General features: G+C 40.0%; 1 protein-coding gene across 1 annotated transcript in view; it reads left to right on the top strand.

Annotated features, from left to right (window-relative positions):
* LOC105382070 (C3 and PZP-like alpha-2-macroglobulin domain-containing protein 8) overlaps positions 1 to 11,686 on the top strand; it is a 191,438-nt gene extending 179,752 nt beyond the window's left edge. Inside the window, exons 15-26 of the mRNA XM_048621700.1 lie at positions 2,392 to 2,550; positions 4,094 to 4,291; positions 4,569 to 4,794; positions 5,040 to 5,328; positions 5,554 to 5,952; positions 6,071 to 6,180; positions 6,645 to 6,790; positions 7,167 to 7,359; positions 7,816 to 7,972; positions 8,571 to 8,722; positions 8,903 to 9,062; positions 9,168 to 11,686. Coding sequence (XP_048477657.1) covers positions 2,392 to 2,550; positions 4,094 to 4,291; positions 4,569 to 4,794; positions 5,040 to 5,328; positions 5,554 to 5,952; positions 6,071 to 6,180; positions 6,645 to 6,790; positions 7,167 to 7,359; positions 7,816 to 7,972; positions 8,571 to 8,722; positions 8,903 to 9,062; positions 9,168 to 10,709 — 3,731 coding nt within the window. The 3' untranslated portion in view covers positions 10,710 to 11,686. The remainder of the gene's footprint in view (positions 1 to 2,391; positions 2,551 to 4,093; positions 4,292 to 4,568; positions 4,795 to 5,039; positions 5,329 to 5,553; positions 5,953 to 6,070; positions 6,181 to 6,644; positions 6,791 to 7,166; positions 7,360 to 7,815; positions 7,973 to 8,570; positions 8,723 to 8,902; positions 9,063 to 9,167) is intronic.
* The last annotated feature ends 7,678 nt before the right edge of the window (positions 11,687 to 19,364 follow it).

Here is a 19,364-nt window from a genome sequence, read left to right on the forward strand (position 1 = left end):
TATGCTCCATTGCGCTCCTCACCAATGAGTTAGTTATATAAAATGCGTATCGCACTTACGTTAGTAAACCCTTGGGCTCTTCTGAGTACAAATCCTAGGTTCCGAAACGCCCTTTTGCATACTTCTACGTTATGGTCTCCAAATGTGAGTTGTGAATTAAACTTTACTCCTAAGTCTTTAATTTCATTCACCCGTACCATTGGAGTGCTATTTACGCTGTATGTGTACTGGACAGGTTCCTGAGCCCTAGTAAATGAGAGCACTTTACACTTAGAAGCGTTAAATTCAATGGAATTATCTTTTGCCAACTGCACTACCCGATCGAATTCATCCATGAATTGGGGGTGGGGCCCCCCATACATGTAACTGGGGGATGAAATTTTTTTTTTCGATGTACATACCCGTGTGGGGTATCAATGGAAAGGTCTTTTAAAATGATATAAAGTTTTCTAAAAAACATTTTTCTTAAAGTGAACGGTTTTTGAGATATCAGCTCTCAAAGTCGTAAAAAGTATGTCCCCCCCCCTCTATTTTTATAACTACGGGGTATAAAATTCTAAAAAAAATAGAGGTGATGCATGCTAATTAACTCTTTCAACGATTTTTGGTTTGATCAAAGTATCTCTTATAGTTTTTGAGATAGGTTGATTTAAGCTACGGAACCCTTTGTGCGCGAGCCCGACTCGCACTTGGCCGGTTTTTTATTTATTTCATCTTCGCCGCGCCAAATTTCGTGAATTCCTGAAGTTTCGAATAGATTTTTGCAAAATTTTTGGATAGAACGTGGATAGAACCTCGTTTGCTCGAGACTCGGTGTCAGTTAGATCGCTGAAACAAAAATGGGAATGCAAATTTTGTCCGTCAGTTTACCATACCGGCACCAAGTTATTTATGTTAATTGAAATTAGTATCGGATGGAACGAATACCGAGTACGATCCAACCAGTATTTGCATTTTAATGGGTTTGTTTTAAAAGTTAGTGCTGACATACATAAAAAATGATCACCGCAATGATACTGCATTTTATTTTGTCGTAATACTCGTAAAATTCGTTTTTGAATGAGAAATTCCTTGTTTTTATTGATAAACTTAATATATTTTTCTGAAAGTTATGTAAGTAATTGAGTGTGTAATTCAATTAACCGTAAAATGAAGAGAAATACTTAAAAACTAAAATATTGTAGTCAATCTGATAGCAAATCAGCTATTTCTTCGAAACAACATGAGAAGGCGCGACTCAAATCTCAAACTCCCTATTCTATTTCATTTACAACCGTCGCTGAGCGGTAACCTGGCCCTGTTTAAAGATGCAGCAAGCTTTTCCAACACCTCAGTCAGGATTTCAATTACTTATCTTACTCCAAATAAATAAGTAATACCAACAACAATTTCCGCGCCAGTGTCTCAAGCTTCCCGGAGTCGGGGCAAATTCTATTACTCGGCACTCACTGCCCGTTTTACCTACAGCAGCCTTATTCTGCCTGGTGCAACGGTTGTGATGAAATTTATGTGCAAGGCGGTGTTGTATAGCCTTTTTTGTTATTTTATTATTTACTCAGCCAAAATGAATTGAACAGCAATTTTCTTTTTCGATTTCCATTATTGAATGCCTAGTAAGGAGGTCTTTGGTTAAAATTTTCAAAGTGATTAAAATGGCTCTCTGTAAGGTCATATTAAAATAATTTGTCCAAAAACTTAATATGTAAATTACGTGTAATAACGAAATATTGGGCAAAATAAGAGGTCTTGGTCATGCACAGAATAAGGCAACGGTCCATTTGTAGCGAGCTCTCTAAACTCATAAAGCAAGCAGAGAGGCTTTATAGGAAATATTCCAGTGCACTGTCGTCAATTTTGCTTTTTATTTTCTTCAGAATTGAGTCATCAAACTGCACTCTATTTCCTTGAAATAGATGTATTCAACGGCAGAGGCTATACAGTGATCGCTTTATAAAAGATTTTCAAAGATAAAATTGACCTTTACTCTACTATCCTGTTACATTGAGGAAGACCAGAACACTTGGCGATCTTCTATGATCCTGTATGTTTTTATAGGCAGGACATTTTATGTATATTAGGTAAAATTTGGCACCACATGTAGGTAAAGCGCAACCCTTACTTCGCTTAGAAGGTATAATTATCTGTGAGAATCCCATCATAACTTACTCTGCTCTATGTATCATTCTGCTCCATAAGCTTCTCCCTATTCACTACCACCAGTTACAAACCATCTCATGAATAAACACAGAACCATTTGCTCCTCAAACATACAAAGTCAAACGCCCATAACCATTCGCTTCCACAAAAATAATCATCTGACCTCTAAAACCCTCCTCTCTTCTAGTGGATGAGACTGATCTGACCCCTAAAACCTATCCTTTCTACTTCCAGTGGAAGTGACGGGCTACAGTGCGGACAACTGCTCTGTCTCCTACACGTCGTTCAACAACGAGACGCTGGTGGGGTCGGTGATCCGCTCGGCCAGCGTGCTGGCGCTGCCCGAGGGGCTGCAGCGGAGCGACCACCAGACCGCCTACTTCTGTGCTAATGGTAGGTCCTATATCAGTAGATAATCGTCCACTGATGCTTGAGGCTTCTTACAAGAAGCGGTATTACACAGAAGGGCTTACAAGTCCCTACTTGGGTTGCAGCGGAGCGACCAGCAGACCGCCTACTTCTGTGCTAATGGTATGTTCAACATCACCAGCATCGGTGAACAAGCATACGCTGATGCTTAAGGCATCTTACAAGAAACAAATTCACATTTAGCTACCGATGCCTCTGCTCATTGGATGCTTCACATCACAGATTTTATCAGTTACCTTCATAACCTTAGCCCTCTGCTCATAAATGGCTTTAACAAAGAGCGCCGTTTACATTATGGGACCAAATCTCTGCCTTCCACATCCAAGCACTACCAGCTACCTGAATAAGGTAAGGTATTACCGTTTTAGCAGCCAACTTTCACCTTTGAATGAAGCTAGACTTCCTTGGAGGTGACGGGCCACAGTGTGGACAACTGCTCGGTCTCCTACACGTCGTTCAACAACGAGACGCTGGTGGGGTCGGTGATCCGCTCGGCCAGCGTGCTGGCGCTGCCCGAGGGGCTGCAGCGGAGCGACCACCAGACCGCCTACTTCTGTGCTAATGGTATGTTCTATATGTATATTCAGTCAGCGTCGTTCGATAATATTCAACTTATGCTTGATGCTAAGAAGCGGTATTACACAGAGGGGCTTACAAGGCGGGACTGTAGCGGAGCGACCACCAGACCGCATACTTCTGTGCTAATGGTATGTTCTACAGTATCAGTAGCAGTTGTTAATCGTCCACTGATGCTTGAGGATTCTTACAAGAAGCGGCATTATATAGGAGGGCTTACATGAGGGGCTGCAGCGGAGCGACCACCAGACCGCATACTTCTGCGCTAATGGTAGGTCCTATATCGCCTGAATCGGTCAACAAGTATCCGCTGATGCTTGAGGCTTCTTACAAGAAGCGGCATTACACAGGATGGCTTACAAGGAGGGGCTACAGCGGAGAGACCACCAGACCGCCTACTTCTGTGCTAATGGTAGGTCCAACAGCTCAGCTCAGCAGTCCATAATCGTCCACTGATGTTTGAGGATTCTTACAAGAAGCGGCATTATACAGGAGGGCTTACAAGAAAGTGCTGAAGTAACCACTAGAGACCGCGTACTTCTGTGCTAATGGTATGTTCTACATCATCAGCAGAAGTCGATAAACGTCCACTGGTGCTTGAGGCTTCTTACAATAAGCGGCATTACACAGGAGAGCTTACAAGGAGGGGCTGGAGCGGAGCGACCACCAGACCGCCTACTTCTGTGCTAATGGTAGGTCCTGTATCATCAGCATCGGTCAACAAGCATCCGCTGATGCTTAAGACTTCTTATAACAAGCGCTACGGTCTTTTCCTTCAGCCAGCAGTCACCACAATTTGGCAAAATTCATCCACTGCTGGGTATCTACCTTTTCTTAGCATTAGTGACTCCCTTCCAGCAGCTATAGGGCCACACGATAATTTGCTTTACATATATTACACATATAAACGAAAATCTCCTTTCAATTCCAGAGCATCTAGCCGTATCGACCAGGAACTCATGGGAGTGGCAGTGGGTGTCGGCTCCGAGGAACAGGGCTGGCCTGGTGTTGGAGCTGCGGTCACAGGGTCCGGCGCACGTCGCTTTGTCCAGCATACGGGACCCTTCGGACGATATGTACCGAGTCGTGTTTGAGAGGAGCAAAGTGTGGATCGCTAGGGGGAAGCATGGTGAGTTTGTGACCTGTATATTGTACCACTTTTATACCATAACATTAAATGAGATTGCTGGCTGTCACCTGTTTGCAACAGCTATCATTTTCCCATTTCATCCAACTACTATGGGCTGCCTAGCTATTAAAATCCTCGGTCCATTTGACTGAAAGGCGTCAAAGGCTGTGTGCCTAAGTGCTCTATACTCAAGAACTTCTGTATTTGCCATGTGGTACGTAGAAATCTTTAACCACCAACCCTTGCCGACAATAACCCAACACCTCTCAACTTCCAGGCTACGACGTGCACCTAGCCTCAGCCGAACAGACGGACGCTGACGACGAATGCTCAGGCTCCGACTCCTGGTGCGCATGGTGGGTGTGGTGGGAGGGCGGCCGGCTGTCCGTGGGGCGCGGGGCGGTGCCGTCGGAGCGGCGGCTGCTGGCCTGGCCGCTTGCGCAAGATATGAAGATTAACTATGTCGGGTTCAGCGCGCTTTGGGGCGATAAGGCAGATTTTAGGTGAGTCTTGGGATTACTTGGGTTATGTCAAACCCTTGTGTTAAATAAAGTTCATTTATCATAATTAAAATAACAACAACCAAGAGATGTATTAGGTATGATGGTCATCATGTCTCTTCATCATAAAGATAGCTGTAAGAACCTATAATTAAGTGAACACTTTATTAATTATGTAGCCAATATTATTATGTACTATCTGTAAATTGTAGCATAGCATTCTGAAATCTGGTTTATATTCCTTTCAGAATATGGAACTTCAACGATGAAGCCGGCTTCTCTCAAGTCCTAGAACTTGGCCTCCCTCACGGCGTGGTGCCGGGGTCAGCCAGCGGCACCCTACTAATATCTGGAGGCCTCCACCTGCCCATGTTCACTATGCAGTCGGAGGCCACGGACCAGTGGGCGGATGTCTGGAGGGACTCCCAGTTGTCGGCTGCCGCCGCCAGTATTGCGCCGCTGTTGGCGCTGGAGCATATTCCTCACTTGGTGGACGAGGCTGAACGGGAGAAGATCTTGAAGAAGTTGCCTGAGCAGGTAATTTAGCTATCATCTAGCTAGGTACATTCTTACAGAAATAGACATATATATACAATACATACATAATATGTAAAAATTATCATATAAATATAATATAGGTAATATAATCAATTATCATATCAATAGAAAATACCGCCCTATAATTGATAGGAAATCATGATCATTATTAAAAAATACTTTATCAGCGTATAAAAATTACAATTATAATGGTTCCCTTTCCAGGTCCAAATCTTACTATCATTCCGGAAAAGCGACAACTCCTTCAGCGACCATCCAGCCATGAGCAGTCACATGTCGACCATACAAATACTAGAGATACTATCCAAAATACAATCCTACTACCCAATAGACCCCGATCTTCTGCAGTCTATCAAGAAATGGATACAAAACAGGCAGCAACCAGACGGCTCCTTTATACCCCTACCAGCTGACAAAGAAATTGATTACTACCCTGTTGATGTTAAAAAGTTAAACAGTACAGAAGGTGAAGCGAATGTTCGAGACTATTATATGTATGACAAGGATGGCAATGCGACGAAAGAAACGCTAGAGTGGGAGAGGAGAGTTGAGTTGACTGCGGAGACGCTATCGACATTATTGGAAGTCGGGATTGAAAATCAGGTAAGAACCTAAAAAATCTCACCTGTAGATTGAATTTTATATAATTATCTTTACTGATGATAAGGGTAAGATAAATTATGTATTGGAATATCGACTTATTTATAATTTGTATTTTCAGAGGGATGCTAATGTAGCGAAGAAAGCGCAAAAGTTCTTGGAGAAGAATCTGTACAATTTGACGTCACCGGCGGCACTCGCCGCTACCGTGCTGTCGCTTGTTCTAGCCAGGTAAGTACCTACAGGTGCCGCTACACGATATCGACGTAGAAAAACGACATTATATCGTGATTCGCCATAAATACGGCGCTGTGATTGGTGAAATGCTCATTAAACGAGTTTATCGACTTCAATAAAGTATGCATAACTAAGCTTCCATGTTAAGCTGACTGCACTATACAAAGTGTTGCAAAAAGGGTATAGGTACTAAGCCGAAACTGCAAACTGCACATGTAGGTTTCAGCTTAGTATACCCTTTTTGCAACACCCTGTATAATGTGGACAACTTGTGCGTTAGATAGGTCAATAGATGGTGTGTCGGAAAAAATATCATTGGAAAGAGGATCTTTCGGAATTTATACTTTTGCAAAATTATAATTTGAACTAAATTATGCCCCAGACTTATTTAGTACTTGACTAAATGTAAAGGTCAGTTCGAGAGTAAAACTATTCAAACGCTAATTTGCTAATTTCAGGAGTCCAATCGTCCCTGAAGCTTTAGTCATACTGAAGAATGCTTCCACCACCGAGGAGGGAGAGTTCGGGTGGCCGGCGCCGGGCAGGGACGCAGCTGATTGGCTCTTGGAAGAAACCACCAGGACTATCAAAACCACTTCTTATGGTAACTATTTTTTAATAAATGTAGTTCTTAAACTTCTAAGTGCACTTGCATTGGGAATCTATAGGTGCATCCATATAAAACCACCACGTTGCAACACCTTTTCCGTACTTATATCAGTATTATCGTACCTACATAATTAAATCTATTTTCATCCCTCATCTGTTCTGTAAGTAGCGGACGCACGCATGCTATCTGACTTCTATCATAGCTCTTTATCGGCCGTTATTTTCTTATTTTATTAAAACGCGGGCATCATTAAATGTTTTTACATCCACACTAACTGTAGCTGCTGTCTATAAGTACCTACTCTTAACCACTTCCACTCATGTTCCTACCAACCGCCATTTTCTCATTCTTTCCTCTTCACACTTTACAGAAGCCGTAACAATGGAGCAGTACCTAGCGGGTGTCAAAGTGCTACTCACAGCTTGCGCTCGCGGCGCCCTAGCGGACGGCGAGGCGGCGGCGAGGTTCCTGTACTATAGGGCGACTACACTGCAGAAGCACCCGAGCCTGGCTTATGGGGCTACTAAAGCCGCCGCCATGTTTGCTGCTCTCGCTCATGACAGGTAAATTGAAAAGAAGCTAGATCATTTTATAAGAAACCGGGTACGTTACGGGGCGCAAACGCTTTTTGGAGGCCTAGCAGGACCACGAAAACAAGCGGATGAAGAGATTTTAATATCATGGCAAGGCTTTCACACCAATCTCAGCGAAGCTTTCTCTCGAAAAGAAGAAAAGTACATTCTAATAATTCTACCTGTTTCGTTCCCATATATAATTAACTTCCATATAGCAACTTTCCCACTAAAAATATCACCCATACTTTACAAAACCCCCCTATACTTACACCATTCTAAAGAAGCGTTGAATGCTGAAATACAGCTTTTAACCTAGTTCGGCAACAGATCAACCTGAAAGTTCTTACGAACGACTGTAAACTGTTTTATGAAAATAATTATGTTTTACTATCTACCACCATAGGAATAGTACCTCTCACAGTTCTCATAATCATTACCTTCCAGGCACCGAGCCCTCACGGTCTCCCTGGCAACAGCGGGCATGGAGCTCACGGACACGTTGGAGCTGCGCGCTCGCACCCCCCCGCGCCCGCTGCAGCTGCCCGGCCTGCCGACCAAGGTCTTCGTGTATGCTACCGGCGCTGGCTGTGCTACTGTTCAGGTGGGTGGTAGACTGTTTATACAATAGTAATATTATGAAGGCAGACATTAAAATTTTAGTGCTGTCAAACTATAAATTTTGCTAGCAAAAAAATACATTTGCAGGAACACTCATAGAGTCGAATTTTAAAGGAATTAAGGTTTTGACATCAATGACGAGCAATGAGACAGTTCCAGTGTTGCTGTTTATCTAGTGGACAGCACTATTTATTTCATTCCTACTACGAGTACGGAAATTGATTTACTGCGTTGATTTTGGTCCTTAAAATGACCCATTTCATTCTGTCAATATCGGATATGTGCAAGAAACATACTCAGTACCTACATGTTGGTTAAAAAAATTACTATAGCTGCTGTTGCTTGCAAGCTCGCATTCAAAAAAAGTAACCCGTTGGAAATAAATTTCGCTAAGCTTACGAATTTGCAAGTGCTTACTTATAGCGAAAATTGGTGTGGATATCGTTTCATTGTGGAACCATCCTAAATGAATGATGGCTCAAAGAAATTGTTGCATTTATTTGCATAAATATAACATCACTGTACGGGGCGCTGTAGCATTATAAAAAATTAACGAACAACGAACTGTTTTTTTTTTACAGGGGACGATAAGCTACTCAACATACACACCAAAACCTGGGAACTCTTTGCTGAATATCCAAGCAGCTATCATTGAAGAAATAAGGCCTGAGAGGAGCAGTCTTGAAGACTTGCAAGGAAATTTGCCTACTCTGAATATCAAGAATTGCTTTAGGTATGACCTCAATTCTATCCAAACAAACCTTTCCACATCTCTCATTACTTTAAGACCGTACTGAAAAAACAAGATGCACCGATGCACCTCTGTCTAGTTATAACATTAATTACCTTTGTCAAAATATAAAAATTATAATTTTCCTACGACCGATAATTAAAAAAATATATTATTTTTCAGATGGAAAGGCAAAGAGAGGTCTGGTATTTTGCGGCTAGAAGTATCGCTATTTTCTGGGTACGAGCTTCATTCTGTGAACCCGGTGGTGCTTGATGGGGCGTCGTTCGCAGACTTGCACTACGGGTCTAGAGGGGAATCCATTTGGTTCGTCTTCGCGAATGTAAGTACTGCCACTACTATAAAAAAATGTCGTACTTGAATAACAAAATAAGATTATCGGTTGTGTAATAGTAGTCCCTTATATTTTGTGTTTCTTTATTTACAGATCAGCTCAACGTGTCCAGTTTGCGTGACATACCAAGCTCGATCCCACTTTGTCATCACCAGCTTGCGCCCAGCTTTCGCAAAGATCTACCCTTCGACCAGACCTGACCTTGCTGTAGAAACATTCTTCCATGCCACAGCTGGTAGTCCCTTACTTAGAGGCATTACTGATGATGACTTCATCACGTGGTTTGACAAAACTGAATTAGCCAGCTTAAAAACTAAAATCAGTATTGATAATATCTGCGAGTGCGGGCGAATATGTAGCAATGACTATAAAGACAAGAAGTTTGATAAAGAGGCGGATAATAAATCACGAGAATCAGTCACCGAAATAAATACTGTTAAAACATCTGAAACTGCTGCTGTTACTGAAGCCAACTTAAATGCTAAATATGAATCATCCACCGCAAAAATGACTGACGTAACAACTGCAGCAGGTATACCTTTGTCTAGCTTTACTCCATCGACCATGTTAGGTGAAAAAGTTGATATCGTTAATTTAGTTACCACAACAACACCATCGGCAGAAGTGGATCATAATGATCCTATTATTATACCAACTGCCACATTCGTAAACAAAACAGACGATCAAAAAGTGGATAATAACTTGGTACCTTTACCAATCAAAGGTGGCGAGTTAATTATTCAGAAAGTGCCATCAAAAATTACAATGAAAAAAGATTCAGAAATAAAAAAGAAACCTCTACCAAGAAGAAAAGGTACCCTTAAATCAACGTACGGAGACAAACATGACAAATTCTTTGCTCAAGTTCTTAATAACTCACTAGCTACAAATAAAGCTATGTCAAAAACATTAACAAAGAAAATAAAACCAATCAAAACTAAAGAAACTATCAAACTAGAAACGAAAACAATCTATTCAACAGTTGAAAAGCCAAAGGTAGTGAGCAACAAAGTAACATTTAGCAATGATTCGATTAAAATGAACAATACTAATGTTCTGGAAAGCTCCGCGAAGCCAGCTATATCTGAAATTACTACTAAAATACCTCCAAAAAATATGACGAACATGATGATGCCTCATTCTGAAACTGCAACAGTATCCCACGTTATTGCAGCTGTGACAAATAGTAATTTGAGAAGCATTTTTCATCGAACTAAGAAACCTAAATCTGCCACACAAATTAAAAAGCCCGATACCCAAAAAAGTCTTTTGAATACAGAAATTTCAATAATTAATGAAACATCAAATTCGGCTGTGAACATAACTTCGACAAAATCTCAAGTTGAACCAAAGGAATTACACTACACCAAACCAGTTAAATCTATCAATAAAGAAATACATAAGATACCTAACAAACCGATATCAGAAACATCACAAGCTTTGGGTGATAATATCAAACCTGATATAGCACCAGAAAATAGAGAAGGTTTTGAAATTTTAGATAAAAATCACATATGGCAACTTTTAAAAGAAGGTTCCGATGTGGATACTTCTAAAATAGAAGACAAATTAAAAGTTCACAGCATACTTAAACCACTTAATTTCTCTAGTACGGACGATAATCGTTCATTATAAATTTAATTGTTATGTATTACGTAAGGTATAAATTCAGCTAATATTTTTGTAACCCATTCACACCATGAAATTATTCTGCAGACGCTAACATTATTGTCTAATGTTTAAAACAATTAACTCCCATTAAAGAGCACGGTCATAGTTGATTGATAGAGTAAAAATGCACTAATCGTTTCATAATTAATTAAGATGTATGTGCTTGTAAATATAGACATAAGTTCTGTTTATAAATGGCACTGTGTGAAGTAAAACTTTTGTGAATAACGTGTATGTCGCCTATTTGCTCAAAGCCCTAGATTAAGTGGAAGTTGATGGCTATTCATTTTTTTAATCTAGATAGTACCTATACATAATCTTGACTAGATACATAATCTTGACTATTGCCAAAGTGAACTATATTCAGGCTGTTTAGCCTATCTTTGTAGAATAATAGTGACAACAATGTCTGTTAGATTGCTAGAAACTCGGTAAGTTTATATAATAAAATAAAATGATTAGGTAAAAGGCAGCATAAAAACGTTTGAATAATTATTGTCAAAATTAAAAATGTAGTACAACTCAGTGCCAATATTTCGTTCCTAACAAACTAAGCTAGGCTCGTGATGTTATTGAAACCTGATACATTTATCGTAGTAACAAGAATATCAGTTTTATGAATTCAAATTTTATCTTCCCTTCAAATTCTTCTATCTATGTATCTTTAAATAATGTACCTATACTCCTTAGCATTTATACATAGGAGACCTTAGTGTTTTAGTAAAATCTTATGTACTAAAGCTAAAGCCCCAGTATTTCCATCCGACTAATCTATCAATTTTCTGTAAATTTGTAGTTTCTTACTTAAAATATTGTAGAAAATTTCAGTTTTTATGTATCGCGTAGAAAATGATAAGCCATGAATGCATTATAAAAAAAAACTTCATACAGCCATATTGATGAACAGAACAAATACTTGCTACGACGCCGACGTAGCACCTAAGCAAAAATGTATGCTACGGCGTAGCACACACTAATCCTCTTTTCAGCAATCATATTGTTTCCTGTGACAGGTCACATTATTGCGAACAACGCACAAATACTATTGCGAAATCTGTTTCAATTAATTATATTTCATTTGATACAACTCATACAATAAGTCGATAGACAAAATCTTTAAATTTAATTATGGGATATATCTAAAACCATAAAACTCAAAACGTATCCATAAAGTGACAGGAGTCATAAAATAATTTGAAATGCATTTCTGGCTACAGTTTCTATTAAAATATGTAGCAGTAATATGTAATGTAAAATAACAACTAATTTAAATGTTAAATAAATTAAAAAAAACGCATAAAATAGAGTAAATAAATAATTACTTATCAAAATGTTTATCTGTTTTATCCTTTCAAATTACGTTTATCCTATTATAGGCGTAGTGCGGTCACAAATTATATATTAATAAATTATTGTAAATTTTTTATGTCAGTCAACTGATCATATCCCCAGTTTGATCCTAAGGCCGTGTTTCACAATGTCTGGTTAGTGGTTACCTGTGCGATAAAATACATGCTGTCACTCTCTGTTATAATTTTTTTGACAGTGACAGCATTTATTTTATCTCACAGGTAGCCACTAACCAGACATTGTGAAACAGGGGCTAAGGGAGAGGCTCTGCGGTTATCATTTAGCTAATCTTTCATCTGTGAATCTTATGTCAAGTACCAATGTCATTTGGGAACCTAACTAAAAGCTATTTAGTGACCTATTTAGGTTTTTAATGATGTTTTTTAAATTAATTTGGATATGATTGAGTGTGTGTGTAAAAATTATGAGGCTAGGTGCTTGAGCAGATTACTGTCAATTTATAATGTATAAAGATCTCAATTCGCATAATTATAAATGTAAGATTAGTTATTAATTGATTTTAATGTATGTGCTTTAACGTTAAAATAGACATATTATTATAGGTATACTGTACCTCGATGTACTGACAAAGATTAATTGTACTTATAGATTTAATTGATGATCAAATAAACAAATACACAAAAAATATGATTTTCATTCATACTCCTTCAATGCCTAAAATACTTGTAAACTATTCTTCCTAAAATTAACGATTCGTCATGTTTATTCTATTTTATTCTCTGTGGGGGTGTAAGTATCAGACCTGGCTCTCTTGAGTGGAACCTTTGTGCATGTCCCCAAGGTCTAAACTGCCTTCCTAAGCTTGGACCATTTCCCACCACGCTGGTCCACTGTGGGTTGGTGGGTTCACATATCTAGATATGCAGGTTTCCTCACGATGTTTTCCTTCACCGTAAGAGCAATTTTAGGTATACATTGTACTTAAGTTAAAAGAACTCATTGGTACATGTCAGCGCCGGGATTCGAACAAGCAGCATCTCTTGCGTGAGAAGCGGGCGCGTACCCGACTGAGCTACCACCGCTTCATTTGTCGTCAATAGTGTCTTTACTATTGAGCAGCATAGCGAATAGACACCATCCTAGTCTTCAACATCCGTCAAATTATAATACTTATTTAATGGCACTACCTCACACATTACCTCTCAGCAGTTTAAATCATATTATAGGCAGTAAGCCCATTTCAATAATCCTTTCTGATATTCACTTACTAAGTTAACAAAATTCGTAACCAAGTTTTAATAATAGCATCTCTTACTAAGAGTAATTAATTCCTTCTCTATAAATTAGTAAATTAATTTGATGATGATACAATTATTATGTGAACTGGTTTGAATAACTTTGTTGCAATTGCATTTTCTAAGTCTTCCTTTTCCACATATTAATTAGGTACATATTTTATTCCCGACAAAAAAGTAATCAAATTAATACAGTTACACTATATAGTTATATTATGTAGTCTGAGCCTATCTGAAACCTAGTTAAACATTGTGAGATATGGCGTTTCGACTTTCTCCGTGTTCGGCATCATAAGGGTCACAGTGACAGTTAAATAAAGTCCATTTTTCTCTCCACCTTTATTTGCAAGGTGCGGGTGCCTATATAAATAGAGTGAGTCGCCCGCGCGCCTCAGTTGTTGGTTTTTGATTTTTGAAGTGAACACTTCGGCAAAATGGCTCAATGTAGCCACGGTTCTCGTCGGCTTCGCTCCGACGGGGAAAAATATAATATTGAATTTGCGGAGTCCTCGCTGCCGGGAGCTGTAGCGTGATGCGGACCAGGCGGCGCGGGGCCTGCCGGCTGCTGCGCACGCAGCCATTGCTGAGGATTTCGCAACGAAGGTTTGAGTTGATAAGCCGTGAGTAAAATGCTATTATTTACTGCTTTTAAAAGCTCAGCCACTGGTCATAATGCTCCGGCGCTTGGGGTTTTTATCCCACGCAGTAGGGTCCGATTCAATAGTCGTGGTGATGATTGATCACATATTCCGGTCCTACTAGTGGCGCTTGAGCTAGATACTTACATTAATGACCGCTTTAAGTAAAGCATATGTTAATTTTATACAGGAAAAAAAATGATAAAAATATATTTTTCTACCCTCAATTTCTAATATTTTTAGAAAACTGTTGATAAAAACTTTGCTATTACAATAATGCACTTGATTATAGCTTATGTAAGGCTTTACAAACAGGAGCTTTCCAGGACCGTCATAGGATTTTTTACAGGAAGCACGTGGCTCCGAGTTTCAGTATGTTGGGACATTGTGGCATGTGCGGCGAGTAATGTGATCCGCCGTTACCTACCCGCTGAGGGTAGGCAGGCCGATTCGGTGAAATAAAAGTTTCGTGTAACCTGCACCCGGCCCTGTGCTCCTGCGCTGGCCGCCGTCTCGTGGCACCTGCATCGCAGCGTACACCCGGCCCTGCGCTCCTGCCCTGACCACCGGTTCGTGCCACCTGCATCGCAGCATACACCCGGCCCTGTGCTCCTGCGCTGGCCGCCGTCTCGTCCCACCTGCATCGCAGCGTACACCCGGTCCTGGCCCTGGCCACCGGTTTGTGGTACCTGCATCGCTGCATAGACCCAGCCATGCACTCCTGCCCTGGCGGCTGTACACCCGGTCCTGGCCCTGGCCACCGTTTTGTGCCACCTGCATCGCAGCGTACACCCGGTCCTGGCCCTGGCCACCGGTTTGTGCTACCTGCATCGCTGCATAGACCCAGCCATGTACTCCTGCCCTGGCGGCTGTGTTGTCCCACCTGCATCGCTGCGCACACCTGGCACTCCTGTTCTGGTTGCCAGATCCAAACGCCCCCTGTCTGGGAAGAGATTTTATGCTCAGCGGAACCGCCTGCACTATTGCTAGCACGGTCATCATCATCATCAGCCATCATTATGAGTGACTTATTTAGAAGGTATCGAGTAACGTGCGCTATTCATCAGTGATTTTGGCATATGCAGACGAACGTTTACTGCCAAGGTTGGTCATGTTAGCCATACAAGGGCACACCAACGAAGCCTGAGTAACCACCTGCAGTCGCCGTAGCCGCATCGGCATGGATGACGACAAATCGGGTAACGTTTACCGCTTCTAAAAGTGTTATAGTACTTCAATTTGATGCCTCCGCTGAGGTAGGGTATTCTATTAAAGCAGCTTTCTTCTGAACTCCCCAAAGTGACCTGTAGACTGCTCCTGGGGATAGTTGTGCAATCAATTTTTTATTTCGATGTCTCTGCTGAAGAAACTGTCTAATGCAGCTTTTGTTCTAAACTGCCTAAAGATCATTGGACTGCTCATGGGAATGGTGACGCACGGTAAGTACAGGAGCGTTACTCTATACTGATGACAAACGAACGAACGAGAGCTGTCGTGCAATCGGCACGTTTAATACATACAAACAGATAGAGCGGCTCGCGCCGCAGTGCACTAAAAGTTCGTTTTTCGTCATATAAAGTGACCCCCCAGACACTATCTTAAGTGTCATGACACATCGGCAGATTCCAGCTTTGAGTCTTTTCTTTTCTCGGCTGTGAGCAAAGTGAATCCCACCGGCGAGTGTTCAACCTAAAAGCACTGAGCTAATTCCTGATTTCGTGAAAGTCGCTGTTGCTATACCATACCGCTTCACAAGTTACCGAATTTATTATGATCCTACTGTCGGGTGATCATGATCGGAGTGTCATCGCGGTTTCTGAGTGGCACCATATTAGCTGTCTTCCTTATGTTCCAGTGGATTGTGAGTGTGTATAATCCGAGCTCTTTGTTGAAAAATGCGTGAACCTCCTACGCAGCAGCTGTCTACTAGTTGTGTCTCGAATAAATCGAGTAACGGTGCTCTTGCACAAGACGACTACCTTTTGGTAAAATTGTAACTTCCACTATTCTGGGAACATGCATATACCTACTGTGTACTGTGTATCACATCACGTGTAGCCGCGGCCCTACTCAATGTACGGGGCTAGATAATAAACAATGGCAGTCGTCATTAAATTTCTATGAATTTCGAAGGTCATCATTTGGAGCACAATCCAAAGGGTGAAAGTACCTATTCATGCCTAGACGGCTTCTCTAATGAAAATGTATTTTTAATTCAATTCTGGCGCAAACGTTTCATAACTATTTTTCAACACTGTATCTGCTGAAACTACTTAGACTGACTGGTTAAGATGCAGACGTGCCGTTTTCACAATTCCATTCTGAGTAATCCTCAACTGTTTTATGGATCTTTCAGTTAGTTACGTAACTAGTTACCAAGTAAAAAATTACTTGTGTCATGCTCGTACTCGCATCACATTTAGGAGCTCTCTGGCCTCTAGCTGAAGGCTAGAACTGGTATATATATATACTAAGCTAGTACAGAGTTATAACCGGGCAGCGGTGACGTGGTAGCTGCTTGATTTATTAGAGTTTGCGGAAAACTTTCTAAATAAGTAATAATTATTAGTCATAATATTAACTCTTCGCAGTTCTTTCAGAATGCAATACCAGGTCGCTGAAGTAGGTAACCTTCCTTAGCTGGACAACAACAAGCCTTTTTGTTTTAAAGAAGGTCACAGTTATTCGCCGTTCCACTGTCATATCGATGTCCAAGGACTTTTTCTTGGGTATAGCTAACTACCTAAGTTTACCTATAGATAGCCGCAAGCTATCTGCTGTTGGCGAACTGTCAGTTCTGATTGATAAGTCCGGCTCGAGGTGGCTCGTCCAACTGTCCATGTTCCCGCCACCATGATTGTTGCTTCCACAGATTAGAGAGTCTATGTTGGCTATCGTTGCATCAGGTCTGATCAGGTACAACTAACATCTTTACGTACCATCTTTATTTAATCGAGCTATTTTATTTTGTTTTATCCAGGTTGACTTAATGGTTTCAAAATCGAACCTACAACAATGTAAGTAGGTACCTACCTACGTACCTTTGAAGTTGCAACAAGGCGAAGCCTTAAGGTTTTGGCCGAGACCTGCCCTTAGTGTTGACAAACATACCTAAAGGTGACCTTGTTAATGTTTTTCATATGAAGTACTGAACATTTTACTTATCCTGGTGGCATGACTGATCATTTACTTACCCAGTTAAGACATGTTAGCCGGATTTCATTTATCAACTATTATAATTGCTATTGTTGTGTTAATCAATCTTTATTAATTGATGTCATCTACCAAGGAATGCTGCCAGAGCTCATAATATTCACACATGATGATACAGAATGATAGTAGCCCACAAAATCAGTGCAAAGGCTTATAAAATAACTTTCCTTCCTAGTAGGACTGCACAGGAACTCGTTAACCGCCGAGTTAGTTACAATACAAAATTAGACTGTGTGTTACGAGTACTTGTCAATATAGAATATGAATATAGTAACCTGCATCATGTTTTGAAAAACTGAATACTTAGTTATCCGCCAGTGTCACAGCCTTCATCTAATCTTTTCCAGAGCTGATGAGGCTGAGATATTTAGTAAAATTATCTTCCCTTCAAGCACCACTCCTCGTTCCAAGGACTAGATGCCGCGCCAGGTGTTGCAGGCCGTGTCCTCGTACAGGGCTGACTGAGCAGGTCCTCGAGGCTCCAGGGTCGCCTGCTGCATTTCTGAGGTCAGTCCAGAATTACATACCCTAGTCAGCATGTGCTGACCTGAGCCCCAGCGGCCTGGATCGATATTCTACATTTTACAGCTTTTAAATATTGTTGCAAAGTATTTCACTGGTTCCATCCATTCGGCTAGTGTATGTTAAAAATATTGCCTTGACAATAACAAGATTTTGATCAATAATTACTAATAAGTATTGCTTTCGAAGAGGCACTGTGTGTATCCATATGTATAAATACCTACCTATATGTATAGGTACATACCTTCCATAACTTTCTGACAAGTCAGGAATAATAAGGAAGTACTTAAGTCTTATGTATACTTATACCTTTCTTTTTAGTATATCTATTACCTAGAAATCTATGCATTATAAATTTATAGATTCAAATATTTATCTACTGATATACTCATCAGTAGCTTATGGGTCACAGTTGGTTTTCTCTCCACCATGCGATAATAAACACATCTCACAATGTTTAACTAGGTTTCAGATAGGCTCAGACTACATAATAGACGCATTTTTCCTGAAATAAAAATGACATATTATGTATCTAGCCTATCTGAAACCTAGTCATTTCTGCATGGTGATATTACAACTGAGGCGCGCGGGCGACTCACTCTATTTATATAGGCACCAGCACCTTGCAAATAAAGGTGGAGAGAAAAATGGACTTTATTTAACTGTCACTGTGACCCTTATGATGCCGAACACGGAGAAAGTCGAAACGCCATATCTCACAATGTTTAACTAGGTTTCAGATAGGCTAGATACATAATATGTCATTTTTATTTCAGGAAAAATGCGTCTATTATTATCTATTATGACTTATATAGCAGATATCAAAAATAAATTTAACAATACTAGTCGTATAGTAACATTAGCCGTACAATATTACCTAAGTATATACTTTGTTTCATTCTTACGTTTGTTTGTTTGTTCTCAGACTTTCATACCTAAATATTGCATATCAACTGACTAGATATTAAATAGCGAACTAGGGAATAGTACTTCGGCATATATTTCATAGTTAATTACGCCACACCCTGAGTAAGTATTATATACCTATTTAATAATTATGGTTTTCATGTATTCGTATCAAGGATAGTGACATTGTTTCAACACTCTGTATTATATTAAGTTATCTATTCAATTAAATTACGAGCAGGTACGTAAGTATTCACACTTCAACTGTTCTAAAGATTCACTCAGTAAGAGGGGTACATTTCTATGGGTTTATTAGAATAGTTATACGAAGTGAATAACTTTCACAAAGTGTTACTATTATTATGTATCTGATACATTTTATGGCAAAGTTACGCCGCAGTTGTATTGAATATGACCATTCCTGAAATAACTTATATTTCACAATGTCTAAAAGGAAGAGCTATTTGTATGCTTGTAAACGGTAAACATGGAAATTTCAAACTACATAAGTAAATAAAATATTATTATGAACAGGATCTTATTTTTATAAGCGACATCACCATTTTTTATAGGAACACACTTATATTTACTCTAACGAAACACTATTTTCTCAACTCAAGTCACTTCCGGCGTGATGATTGCTCAAAGATATTTATTCTATCATAAACAAACTTACTAGGTATGTAAATTCAGGGAAATGACAAGTACTTAGTTCAATTCTCTTTTATTGTCGC

Source organism: Plutella xylostella, chromosome 6, assembly GCF_932276165.1.
Source record: "Plutella xylostella chromosome 6, ilPluXylo3.1, whole genome shotgun sequence".
Classification (NCBI taxonomy): Eukaryota; Metazoa; Arthropoda; class Insecta; order Lepidoptera; family Plutellidae; genus Plutella; species Plutella xylostella.